The following is a 13,303-nucleotide window of genomic DNA, read 5'->3' on the forward strand; positions in this document are numbered from 1 at the left end:
CACAGTGTAGCTTTTATAAATGAACCGTGATTTTCAAAAGGTTTATATCTATAATATTTTCATTTATTCAACTACAGTTTAAAGCCTTAGTAGCACACACTAGCAAAGTGATACATTAGCACATATATTATCAAATCTCATTTAAATAAAAGCCTTAATTTAAAATGTTTAAAAATTTAAATTGTTAAAATCTTTAGGGAATAGATTTTGTAATAAGTAAAGGCATCTTTACTATGACAAGTAAGTTGGAATTATTTTACTACAATGTGGAAGGAAAGATTAAGTCAAAATGGTTTATGGGCTTAGTGTTATTAATTAATTATCTAATTAAGAAATTAGAATAAGTGATGGTAATATTCAGCCTTGGGAATACAACTTAATCCAGAGGACTTACCCACAGTGTCTGTGAATTGGTTGGGTGGCATAGAAACATATAATTGCATCACAGGAACAATTTGTATTTGTAGTTTTACATGAAAGTATGTTTCTACTTGAAGATATGAGGAAGATGCGTTGAAAATCTGTATTTTATCTGTTAAAATAATTAAGAACATTAATTACATGTTCAATAGTTCCTACTTCCTTAAAATACTTCAATATTTTGATATACACCATGGAATACTATGCAGCCATAAAAAAGGATGAGTTTGGCCGGGCGCGGTGGCTCAAGCCTGTAATCCCAGCACTTTGGGAGGCCGAGACGGGCGGATCACGAGGTCAGGAGATCGAGACCATCCTGGCTAACACGGTGAAACCCCGTCTCTACTAAAAAAATACAAAAAACTAGCCGGGCGAGGTGGCGGGCGCCTGTAGTCCCAGCTACTCGGGAGACTGAGGCAGGAGAATGGCGTAAACCCGGGAGGTGGAGCTTGCAGTGAGCCGAGATCCGGCCACCGCACTCTAGCCTGGGCGGCAGAGCGAGACTCCGTCTCAAAAAAAAAAAAAAAAAAAAAAAAAAAAAAAAAAAAAAAAAAAAAAAAAAAAGGATGAGTTTGCATCCTTTGTAGGGACATGGATGCAGCTGGAAACCATCATTCTTAGCAAACTATCACAAGAAGAGAAAACCAAACACCGCATGTTCTCACTCATAGGTGGGAACTGAACAATGAGATCACTTGGACTCGGGAAAGGGAACATCACACACTGGGGCCTATCATGGGGAGGGGGGAGGAGGGAGGGATTGCTTTGGGGAGTTATACATGATATAAACGTCATGCACATGTACCCTAGAACTTAAAGTATAATAAAAAAAATATAAAAAATAAAAATAAATAAAAAATAAATAAATAAAAAAGAACATTCCCAAAATTCAAAATTAATGCAATAAAAATCCATGATGAATAAAAAAAAAAAAAAACTGAAAAAATGACTGCCTCTTACACTTATTTTAAAATGCTGTTATTAAACTTACCTGAATAGTAATAACCGTGATTTCTTATCTTGTCATTTGTGACTGTTCCATCACTGCTGAATATGTATTTGTCAACTGGAACAGACTAATATTTAAAACACTTTGTTAGTTAATATTAAGTTACAGTATTAATTTTAATGTAATATATGAACCCAAATTTTTATGTCATAAGATGTTTAATGCTATGGGATTAATTAATAAATATCTAAAATACAGACATTTTTAAAGCATTTTTAAGGCACACTTTGCTTCATTGTTTCTCATACCAACTCTGTGTACCAGATTGTAAATAAATCTTCATCCCCAACACGTGAACGCAGAAATGGAAACCCAAAACGGTAACTTGGGTATCCAAAGGTTAAACAGCCTGTAAAGGTCAAAGTCCAAACTACTCATCCACCCTTCCCATTTAGGTCTATTTCCACTTATAATGTCAATTCCAAATAAATAAAGCTCTAAACAAATGCCATTGCCTTCCTTCATAAATGGTCTGCAAAGTTTAACATTTCAATGAACACATAAATTTGATCCATAATGAACATATTAATTTTATATCTATGGTAATTTTGATATACTTCAGGACTTTTGTAACTAGCTGGCACTTCCAGAGACTTTATCAATTTTCTATGCAATTTTACTGAAGCTTTGAGTATACATAGTAAAGCTTCTCTTCTTCAACCTCAAAAATCCTGAATTTATAAAATAAGTATTATGATTTGACTCTGAATAAGCCTTAGGAAGCTGATTACTTACAGAATTCAAAAGAAGTGTAACGCTATTTAAGCACGTTCCTGTCTGACCACTTGGGCACGGACGGAGCTCAACACTAATAGACCAATCTTCATTCTGTAAAAAATACATTTCATTAAAATTTTTATTAGAATGTCATTTAATGCTATTTATGGTATGCTATTGCTATGTAATTCATTCACAATGAGTGAATTTTAAATATGTACAATTCCTACTACAATCAGAGTACTCTAAGAATAGAAACCTAGTTCAGCCCATAGTACAGCCTCAGGACTGGCCAAGAGCTTAGTATCTTGCATAAACTATATCCATGTAGTTTACCATTGTTGAATTTTCATAGTCATTATTTTTTAATTTTATTTTTACTTTTTGTCTTCCCAAAGGGAATGTACTGCCACATAAGGACTCTTAGGAATTAGCAGTAACATAGTTTGCTTCTTCTCTGGACAGTTCGCAATGTCTATTTAAATCCAATGTGAGAGGTATTTAATTTGTTAAACTGTAATATAAGTCACATCAAACATGGACTTCCAGATCTCATTTCAATGTCTGGAAATCTGTAATCTATAAGAAGCAAATGTTCCCTACGCTTTGTCATTTTCCCCTTTTACTTTCCCCATCCTGTATCCTAATGGATTTAGAGGAGCATAAAAAGAAGGAATGGCAGTCCTGGCACAGTGGCTCACACCTGTAGTCCTAACACTTTGGGAGGCCAAAGTGGGCAGATCACCTGAGGTCAGGAGTTCGAGACCAACCTGGCCAACACGGTGAAACCCCGTCTCTACTAAAAATACAAAAATTAGCCAGGCGTGGTGGCAGGTGCCTGTAATCCCAGCTACCCAGGAGGCTGAGGCAGGAGAATCACTTGAATCCAGGAGGCAGAGGTTACAGTGAGCTGAGATCAAGCTATTGCACTCCAGCCTGGGTGGCAAGAGTAAAACTCCATCTCAAATAAATTAAAAAATAAAAAAGAAGAAGAAGAAGGAAAGGCAGATTATGTTGGTAGGCAATCGAGAAGCTTTATTTTGGAAGAGTGACTTTTAGTAGCAGCAACTACATTTTGTAGCTTACAGGATATTAACCAACATTTATCACTTCAGGATTCAAAAATTCTGTTCATCTTCATTTCTTACCAAAAAGATTATATAAAATCACTAACTCTCAGGTGGACTAGATTGCTAGTTCTTTGTAGCACAAGCTACAAAACGGAATCACTCTTTTATTGAAATTCAAATGACTTAAAATTTTAGTACTGAAAAGAATGTAAATGTAAGAATAGCCTCTATCATAGTGATACTGTTGTATTATAAAAACTAAAAATAAATTTAAGGAAATAATAATGAAAGCAGAAGATGCTTCATGGAATGTAAAAGATTATTTTATTTGAAGCAGTAGTGACCACACATAAAGAAAAGTAGAAGAATGAAATAAATTCCCAGTGTATTCATATGATTATGAGTGAATGAAGAGGGTTCTATTTGTTAGGTTGTTTTTTTGCAAGGAATTTCCAAGGAGGACAGGTAATGTTAATTTACTACTGACAGGTAATACCATCAGTGCCAGTATGTGATAGAAAACATAGTGAAATACATAACCAGTAATTGAAGGATTGTTCATTTTTTATTTCTTTAAATACTAATTCAAGGTGAAGACTGTGTTTTAAATTGGTTGAAGAATAGCTTTGTTTGTATATCAGTTTGCTTAAATATTGCAGGCTATTACATACGTGAATGGCCAGGAAGTGGCAGTTTCCAGGAAAGTTGTACTTAACACCATCAAAGGTGGTAAGGGAACTTCCTTCCACCTTACATCTTCCAGGGCATAATGCTTCAGTGCAAGACCATTTTGCATCTTGGCATGTGCTGTTAAAATGTAATGGTTATATTAAGGGTTATCAATTGTATTTTCTCTATGGTTAAAATAAAATTTCACACTAAAAATTCATCACAAGTTAAGACATTTGGTTAAGCTTTATTCGACCATTTTTATTTCCCACCCAATATCTCAGCTCTAATAAAACGTCTCATTGATGGTGGTATCCTAATATTTTAGAAGCCTTGACTATAATGATAACTTCTCATGGATTAAGTATATAAAACTTATAATCTGGATTTCAGAGATTTTTTAAAATGGAACACAGTTCATTATCAGTGTTAAAATACCTGTTACAAGCCGCATTGTAGAATTGCACTGCACAATACATAGAGCGAGCTTTTGGAATGTGTCTCATCTCAATTGAGACCCACTATAAATGTAAAACATACACAGATTTTGAAGACTTATAGGAAAAAAAATTGTAAAATTCCTCACTAACTTGATTTTGTATTAATTTTATGTTTAAATAACAGTATTCTAGATATATCGGGTTATATAAAATATATGACTAAAACTAATTTCACCTGTTTCTTCATGTCTTTTAAAAATTTCTCAACTAAAAACTGTTAAATGATATATGTGGATCATTTTTGTAGCCTACATTATATTTCTCTTGAACAGTACTGTTATAAACATTCAATAAATTATAGTTACTATTATTTAAAATTCTTCATACAAATTAAAATTAATTATTAATATAAACATAATATAAATTAATATTGATTATTACTACCAAAATAAAACATTTTCCATTTATAGAGAAAATACATTCTGTATTGAGCCAAATTATGTCCCCACAGAGACACAACACATTTCAGGAAAAGGAAGAAAATCAATATTGTGAAAATGGCCATACTGCCCAAGGTAATTTATAGATTCAATGCCATCCCCATCAAGCTACCAATGACTTTCTTCACAGAACTGGAAAAAACTGCTTTAAAGTTCATATGGAACCAAAAAAGAGCCCGCATTGCCAAGACAATCCTAAGTCAAAAGGACAAAGCTGGAGGCGTCACGCTACCTGACTTCAAATTATACTACAAGGCTACAGTAACCAAAACAGCATGGAACTGGTACCAAAACAGAGATATAGACCAATGGAACAGAACAGAGTCCTCAGAAATAACACCACACATCTACAGACATCTGATCTTTGACACACACCTGACAAAAACAAGAAATGGGCAAAGGATTCCCTATTGAATAAATGGTGCTGGGAAAATTGGCTAGCCATAAGTAGAAAGCTGAAACTGGATTCTTTCCTTACTCCTTATATGAAAATTAATTCAAGATGGATTAGAGACTTAAATGTTAGACCTAATACCATAAAAACCATAGAAGAAAACCTAGGTAATACCATTCAAGACATAGGCATGGGCAAGGACTTCATGTCTAAAACACCAAAAGCAATGGCAACAAAAACCAAAATTGACAAATGGGATCTAATTAAACTAAAGAGCTTCTGCACAGCAAAAGAAACTACCATCGGAGTGAACAGGCAACCTACAGAATGGGAGAAAATTTTTGCAATCTACTCATCTGACAAAGGGCTAATATCCAGAACCTACAAAGAACTCAATTAAATTTACAAGAAAAAAACAAACAACCCCATCAAAAAGTGGGGAAAGGATATGAACAGACACTTCTCAAAAGAAGACATTCATACAGCCAACAGACACATGAAAAAATGCTCATCATCACTGGCCATCAGAGAAATGCAAATCAAAACCACAATGAGATACCATCTCACACCAGTTAGAATGGCAATCATTAAAAAATCAGGAAACAACAGGTGCTGGAGAGGATGTGGAGAAACAGGAACACTTTTACACTGTTGGTGGGATTGTAAACTAGTTCAGCCATTGTGGAAAACAGAGTGGCAATTCCTCAAGGACCTAGAACTAGAAATACCATTTGACCCAGCCATCCCATTACTGGGGATATACCCAAAGGATTATAAGTCATGCTGCTATAAAGACACATGCACACATATGCTTATCGTGGCACTATTCACAATAGCAAAGACTTGGAACCAACCCAAATGTTCATCAGTGACAGACTGGATTAAGAAAATGTGGCACATATACACCATGGAATACTATGCAGTCATAAAAAAGGATGAGTTCATGTCCTCTGTAGGGACATGGATGCAGCTAGAAACCATCATTCTCAGCAAACTATTGCAAGAACAGAAAACCAAATACCGCATGTTCTCGCTCCTAGGTGGGAATTGAGCAATGAGATCACCTGGACACAGGAAGGGGAACATCACACACTGGGTCCTATTGTAGGGAGGGAGTAGGGGGGAGGGATAGCATTAGGATATACACCTAACGTAAATGACAAGTTAATGGGTGCAGCACACCAAGATGGCTCATGTATACATATGTAACAAACCTGTATGTTGTGCACATGTACCCTAGAACTTAAAGTATAATAAAAAAAAAAAAGGAAAGTATTTTATAGTATTGCAGAAATTTAGAGCTTCAGAGAAAAGCCATAATGAAGAATGGGGAAATCTCAATGGTCATTACATTGTTGTAGAACTTAGAAGGAAGACTCAAGCTGAGTATTCAATTAATAGTGAAATAATATACAATAACTTTTGGTACATTAAAATTTACTGCTGAATAGATATATTATTCATCTTCACCAATCTAGGCCACATATAAAAACTATTTGAAAAGTATTTGGCTCTTTCTAACTGTACGTTTTATTAAATATTCTTGGCAGAATTAGCATCACTATTGTTTCATTATTATAACCAAAATCTTATACTATACTTTGCTCTGTATTTGCAACTACCAAGTGGTTTACTATTGAAAACACTGTTTCTGTTAGTGAGCATTATCTTCTAAAGGTACACAGAAAGATCACATATTTTATAATAAAAAACACACTGAGTCTAAAAACAAAACACCAACAACACAGAAAATGCAGTGATATTGCTTTTGATTTCTTAAAAGTTTATTTTAAGGGTGCATTTAGGAATCTTTCAAATTATGTAAAAATATTGGTATTATTTTACCATCAATAATATGTGAACAAAAAGCACACACGTACCACTGAGAACCACAAGGACCTTCTCGGACTTCTCCTGGCTGATACACGTTTCCACTGGATTCACAGGGACATTCAGCTTTTAATACACATTCTCCTTTCTCTCCAATATCATCCAACAGATAACCTAGAACACATTGTATAAAGCTGACCTCAAAACTCTACAAACATCAATAAATTGTTCAGCAATGTATTGTGAAATCACTCTTGAGATAATTCTTTCAAGTGTAACATGCACTGAAAATGATAATCTCTTGTTAAAGCAATTACTCCTAATTTGAGAACTGGCAAGAGGATAGAAAACAATTTTCTCAGTCTGAGTTACTGCTACACGGTGCACAGTCCCATTGCACTCAATTTGGGACTACAGCATATTCTGTGGAATACAGAAGCCCTCAGTTATTGTAGAGATGGAAATACACATTAGCTTTAAAATTCTAACTCTCCTCTGCAGTTTGCTAAGAGAATATATTAGAAACAGTTAAATTGTTGGAATGTCATGCTATAAATAAGATATCACTCTGACATGACTTGAGTCCCACTTTCTTTTTAGCTTTTGTTTTGTTTTAGTGTAAATACTCTCATTGGTGTACTACCTTCTGGGCAGGTGCAGCCACTCACACAGTCACTGTCTTGAAAAGGAGCCACATTAGAACAAGTTGCAGGGTTGGAGGGTCCACATTCTTTGTAGATATGTTGTTCTTCTGGACATCTCTGTGTTTCTGAAGAAATATAAAAATATGTAGACACGGATATTCGAGGAAACTAAATATAATAAATACACACTCTTCTAAGGAGGAGCTTCTCAAATGGAACTCTTTGAGTCTGAGTTACAAGGTAGAAGTCACTCTTTAAAGATACTCAATACGACTCAATTATGCCAATTTCCTGTGCATTATTTTATGAAACAATATTTAATTTAGAGGAAATATATTTTTTCTGTAATTTCATTTCATCTGAAGTTGAAATTTATATTCTACTTGTATTATGAGGATTGACTTAAGCATATGTGGAAAGTATGTTTGTATATGAAGCTCATATTTACATTTTTTATTAATCTTTTTGAAAAATGATAGTACTAATCAGTATACATTTGATAAACTGTCCAGTTATTTTCTACAGAACTGACTCGTGGTTTTCCGTGACTTTTACTGATTGTAACAAGTACAACATTTTAAATTAAGATCTTAACACAAAGCACTGCAACTTGAGGCGAGTCACATCACCTAAACAAATCTGTTTCCTTCTAAGTATATGTGACAAACAAGACTTCATCATCTCTACGATCCCCTTCCAGGGCTTAGAATCATTTGAGATTACATTGCAATACAGCTTAACTTTAAAGTACTATATACCTATGTATCAAACCTGCATGTTGTGCACATGTACCCTAGAACTTAAAGTATAATAAAAAAAAGATAAATAAGAAAAAAATAAAAAAGTACTGTAAAAACTTACAGAGTTGTAACCTACAATGAAGGTAAAAACCTACCACAAACCACATCGGAATCGCTTCGCCAGGATTCAAAGGTTCCAGGACCATCTGAGGCACAGAGGCGGGACAGTTCTGAGTAAGTGTCACATGTAGATGTTTTGTCTCTAGTTTGGCAGTATTCATCAATGCAGATCATTTTGTAGTCACTGGATAGAGCAGCAACCTTTCCACATTTCTCAAAGTAGGTTCCAATAACTTTGTTACAGTGCTACAAAATAAAGCATGATAGTTTATTAAAATGGGCAATAAAAGTAAGAAAAATGGGCAGTAAGATGAATTTTTAAAGCATAAATACAGAAGTTTTTGTTTTTGTTTTTGTTTTGCATCATATCCTGTAGCTTTGACAAGGAAAGTTCTTGGATGCTGTTTGAAGTATTATAGTTGGTTAAATGACTCCTAAAATGAATACTGTTGGATTCTTGGCATTTTGGATTGTTGTATAATGACGTTGGTTGAAATTGAGGTTTTTGAAGTATTATAGCTGGTAAAGTGACTCCCAAGATAATACTTCTGGATACTTGGCATCTTGGATTGCTATGTAATGACTTCAAAATTTATTGTACTTAAACTTATCCAAACTGTCTTTAAAGGTGACATGAATTTTAGAACAGAGAAAATGGAAGGGGTGAGAAGAGAGCTGATTAATGCCAAAGGCTGGGATGGTACCTGATAGAATACCATAATAGACAGAAGGGATATTGTCCCTTTAACTGTTAATCTGTTCATAGTTTATAATCAAACAGATGACCATAAAATAAAGTGACTCTGTCCTTTCTTAGTCAGAGTCATGTGTATTTGCTCTGGGAACAACATATTTGTTCTGTTTCAGTAAAGGAAGTAATGACGTGTATTATTGAATGAAAAAAAGCTCAAATTTCAACACAGTTCAACCACCATATAGCTGTTTTCTATTTTAACAATTTGTTTATTTTTAGAGAAACAAAAAAGCTACTGTAGAACAAATGTACAATTTTTTAAATTATTCTTATTTTTGAGATGGAGTTTCGCACTGTCTCCAGGGCTGGAGTGCAGTGGCGTGACCTCGGCTCACTGCAACCTCCATTTCCTGGTTCAAGCAATTCTCCTGCCTCAGCCTCCCAAGTAGCTGGGATTACAGGCACCCACCACCACGCCCAGCTAATTTTTTGTGTTTTTAGTATAGACAGGGTTTTACCATGTTGGCCAGGCTGGCCTTGAACTCCTGACCTTGTGATTCACCCGCCTTGGCCTCCCAAAGTCCTGGGATTACAGGTGTAAGCCACCGCGCCCAGCCCAAGTGTACAATTTGTACCAATTAGGCTGGAGGCAGGCTGATAACGTTCTCCAAATGACGTATAAAATTAAGTGAAATAAAATCTTCAAATATTACTCTTCATCTATTATTTTTTGTACATTTTTCTCACTATATTACAGATTTCTCTAGAGTAAGAAATACGACTTTTTATGCTCTGGGTTTAACACAGTATCTTGCACATAAGTTGGTCCTTAGTAAATATACATTGGTTTGAATGTAAATTGATGTAATCATTTAACTAACACTTTTGAGCAACAAGGAATAAGTTTTCAACAGATTATGCAACTACCACAATGCATAATCCCTATTATCATGGAACATCTAATTTTATAGGGAACATATGAGAAAAACTTGGGCAATTTTTATAGATGGTATCTTATTATAAGTACCAATGAGAGCCATAAGGTAACAAAAGAAAGAGAAAGCAATTCCAACTGCAAAGATCAAGTAAGATTTCACAACGAAGATGGTAGATGATCTTGTATAATGCCATGGTGTAATTTGCTTTGCTGTAAGATGACAGGATGGCTATAATTGCAACACACTTTTTCAATAAAACAAAAATATATTTTATTAATGCTATCCACACATTTCTTGATCTTGAGAATTCTAGTCTAGTTGAAATAGGAATGTGTGAACATTCATTCAGTCACCAAATGGATGCAGTCAATCAAATTCAACATAATAGCTTACATTAGTGCAGAAAATCCACAAAGTAAATGGTAACTATCTGCAAATGCTGTTGTCAAAAATATTATCTGTAACTTTCTCAAAAAGAAAGTAAAAGATATGAGGGATGACAATTCAGAAAGGATATCTGGGGCAAAAGTAAGGGAGCGGGACATAGTACATGGATTTCCAAACTCTAAGAGAGGAATCAAGACAGTACCCATCAAGAGACGATAGTGGAAAGGTGAAGCATGTCAGTTTCCATACAGACAAACTAAAACACTATGCAAAGGAAATTATAATTGTTACACTAATATATGGCAAATATTATAATATTTGGGGGGAAATTATTTTGGCATGTACAGCTAGACCAAAGCTGAAAAACAGAAAATAGGAACATTGGGGAGGAAGTAGTTGCAGAATTCTAAGAAGAAGATACGAGTGCTTAGGAGAATATGGAACCAAGGGCTTAAATTGGAACCAAGGGTTACAAAGCCATGTCAATAAAAACAGCGTAATAATGGCGTAAATACAGACACACAGACCAGTGGAACAGAATAGAGAACCCAGAAATAAATCCAAACATACACTGCCAACTATCTTTCACAAAGACACAAAGAAGACACAATGGTGGAAAGGATGGGTTCTTCACTAAATGGTGCTGAAAAAACTGGTTTTCAATACATAAAAGAATAAAATTAAACCCATATATTATACCATACACAAAAATCAATTCAAAATTAATCAAAGACCTAAATTTAAGACCAGAAAATATAAAATCTCAAAAGGAACATAGGAGAAAAGGTCCTGCACATTGGCCTTGGCAGTGATGTTTTGGATATCACACCAAAAGCTCAGGCCACAAAAGCAAAAATAAACAAGTGGGACTGCATCAAAACAGTGCTTCTGCATAGCAATGAAACAATTAACAAAATTAAAGCGTAGCCTAAAAATTAGGGTTGAAATTGTAAACCATATATCTGATTGAGGATTAATATCCAAAATTTATATAGAACATATAAAACTCAAAAGTGGAAAAAGGAATAACCCAATTTAAAAATCGGTGAAAGACTTAAATAGACATTTCTCAAAAGAAGACATACAAATGGCCGACAGGTATATGAAAGGTGCTCAACATCATTAATCGTCAGGGAAATGCAGCTCAAAACCACCAAGAGCTATCACTTCACACCTGTTAGGATGGCTATTATCAAAAAGTTAAAAGATAATAGAGCTGGCAAGAGTGTGGAGAAAAGGCAAGGCTTACACACTGTTGGTGGAAATGTAGATTGGTACAGCCATCATGAAAAACAACATGGAGGTTTCTAAAGAGATTACAAATAGAACTACCCACCAGGCGCTGTGGCTCACACCTGTAATCCCAGCACTTTGGGATGCCAAGGAGGGCAGATCACTGGAGGTCAGGAGTTTGAGACCAGCCTGGCCAACATGGTGAAACCCCATCTCTACAAAAAATACAAAAATTAGCCAGGCCTGGTGATATGCACCTCTAACCTTAGCTACTCGGGAGGCTGAAGCAAGAGAATTCCTTGAACTAGGAAGGCGAAGGTTGCAGTGAGCAGAGATCATGCCACTGCACTCCAGCCTGGGCGACAGAGTGAGACACTGTCTCAAAAAAAAAAAAAATGGAACTACTATATGACCCAGCAATCACTCTTTTGGGCATATATCCAAAGGAAATGAAATACCACCTTGTAAAGATATTTACACTCCTGTGTTCATTGCAGCATTAATCATAATAACTAAGACATGGAAACAACCCAAGTGTTCACAAATAAACAAATGGATAAAGAAACTGTGGCTCATATATGCACAATGGAATATTATTCAGCCCTAAAAAACAACAAGATCTTGCCATTTATCATAGCATGGATAAGCATGGATGACATTATATGAGTGAAATAAGCCAGAAACAGGAAGAAAGATGTTGCATGACCTCACCTATATGTGTAATCTTTTTTAAAAAATTAAGTCTATAGAAATAGAGAACAAAACAATGGTTACAGGGGCTGGGAGAGTCTTGAGATCTAATGTACAATCTGAAGACTGTAAGTAATAAGATTGTACTGTATCTGGGATTCATGCTAAATGAGCAGATTTCAGCTGCTCTTACCACAGAAACAAACAAACCAACAAAAAAAAGTTGAAGTATCTTTCAGAGGAGATGATGGATATGTTAATTTGCTTCCCTATAGTAAATATTTTACTATCCATGTGTATCACATACCAGACAAACATGTACACATTTTGTGTACCCTAAATATACACAACAATGTTTATTTTAAAAAAGAAACCAAGGGAACTATTGCTAGAATTTGCTACACAATGAAATATAAATTTCTTACCTGTATTCCATCTTCACAAACTTCATAGCTTTTACCCACAGCATTGGGACAATCACCAGGAATTTTACTATTGGCAATATGCTCATTAATATCTTCCCCTTAAAAAGAAAGCATTGTTTAGTTTAAGTTATTCTTTTTATGTGTGCATTATTTTCAAGCTACATATGGACTTGGCAATGTAAAATTTTTTCATTTTAACAAGTTCTCATTCTTTAGACAAAGGCAAAATTGAAAAATGATTTGAGTTTTTAGTTTCATTTTGGAAAGCATGTTCTGAGGAATGATATATTGGAATGTTACCTGGAGTGCTGTTGAAGTTACCACAAAGACCACAAGTTGGATACTGCTTGTGAAGAGTGAGCTTTAAAAATAAATTACATGTA

General features: G+C 34.8%; 1 protein-coding gene across 1 annotated transcript in view; it reads right to left on the reverse strand.

The window, feature by feature from the left end:
• The window catches only part of MUC19 (mucin 19, oligomeric), a 211,467-nt gene that overhangs the window by 162,756 nt on the left and 35,408 nt on the right, over positions 1-13,303 (reverse strand). The window contains 9 exon segments of the mRNA XM_033223489.1: positions 395-532; positions 1,412-1,496; positions 2,165-2,257; positions 3,888-4,023; positions 7,100-7,223; positions 7,693-7,818; positions 8,589-8,799; positions 12,921-13,018; positions 13,221-13,281. Of these exon segments, the coding sequence (XP_033079380.1) occupies positions 395-532; positions 1,412-1,496; positions 2,165-2,257; positions 3,888-4,023; positions 7,100-7,223; positions 7,693-7,818; positions 8,589-8,799; positions 12,921-13,018; positions 13,221-13,281 (1,072 nt within the window).

The sequence above is a fragment of the Trachypithecus francoisi genome, unplaced genomic scaffold (genome assembly GCF_009764315.1).
Source record: "Trachypithecus francoisi isolate TF-2019V2 unplaced genomic scaffold, Tfra_2.0 Lachesis_group11, whole genome shotgun sequence".
In the NCBI taxonomy this organism is placed as follows: Eukaryota; Metazoa; Chordata; class Mammalia; order Primates; family Cercopithecidae; genus Trachypithecus; species Trachypithecus francoisi.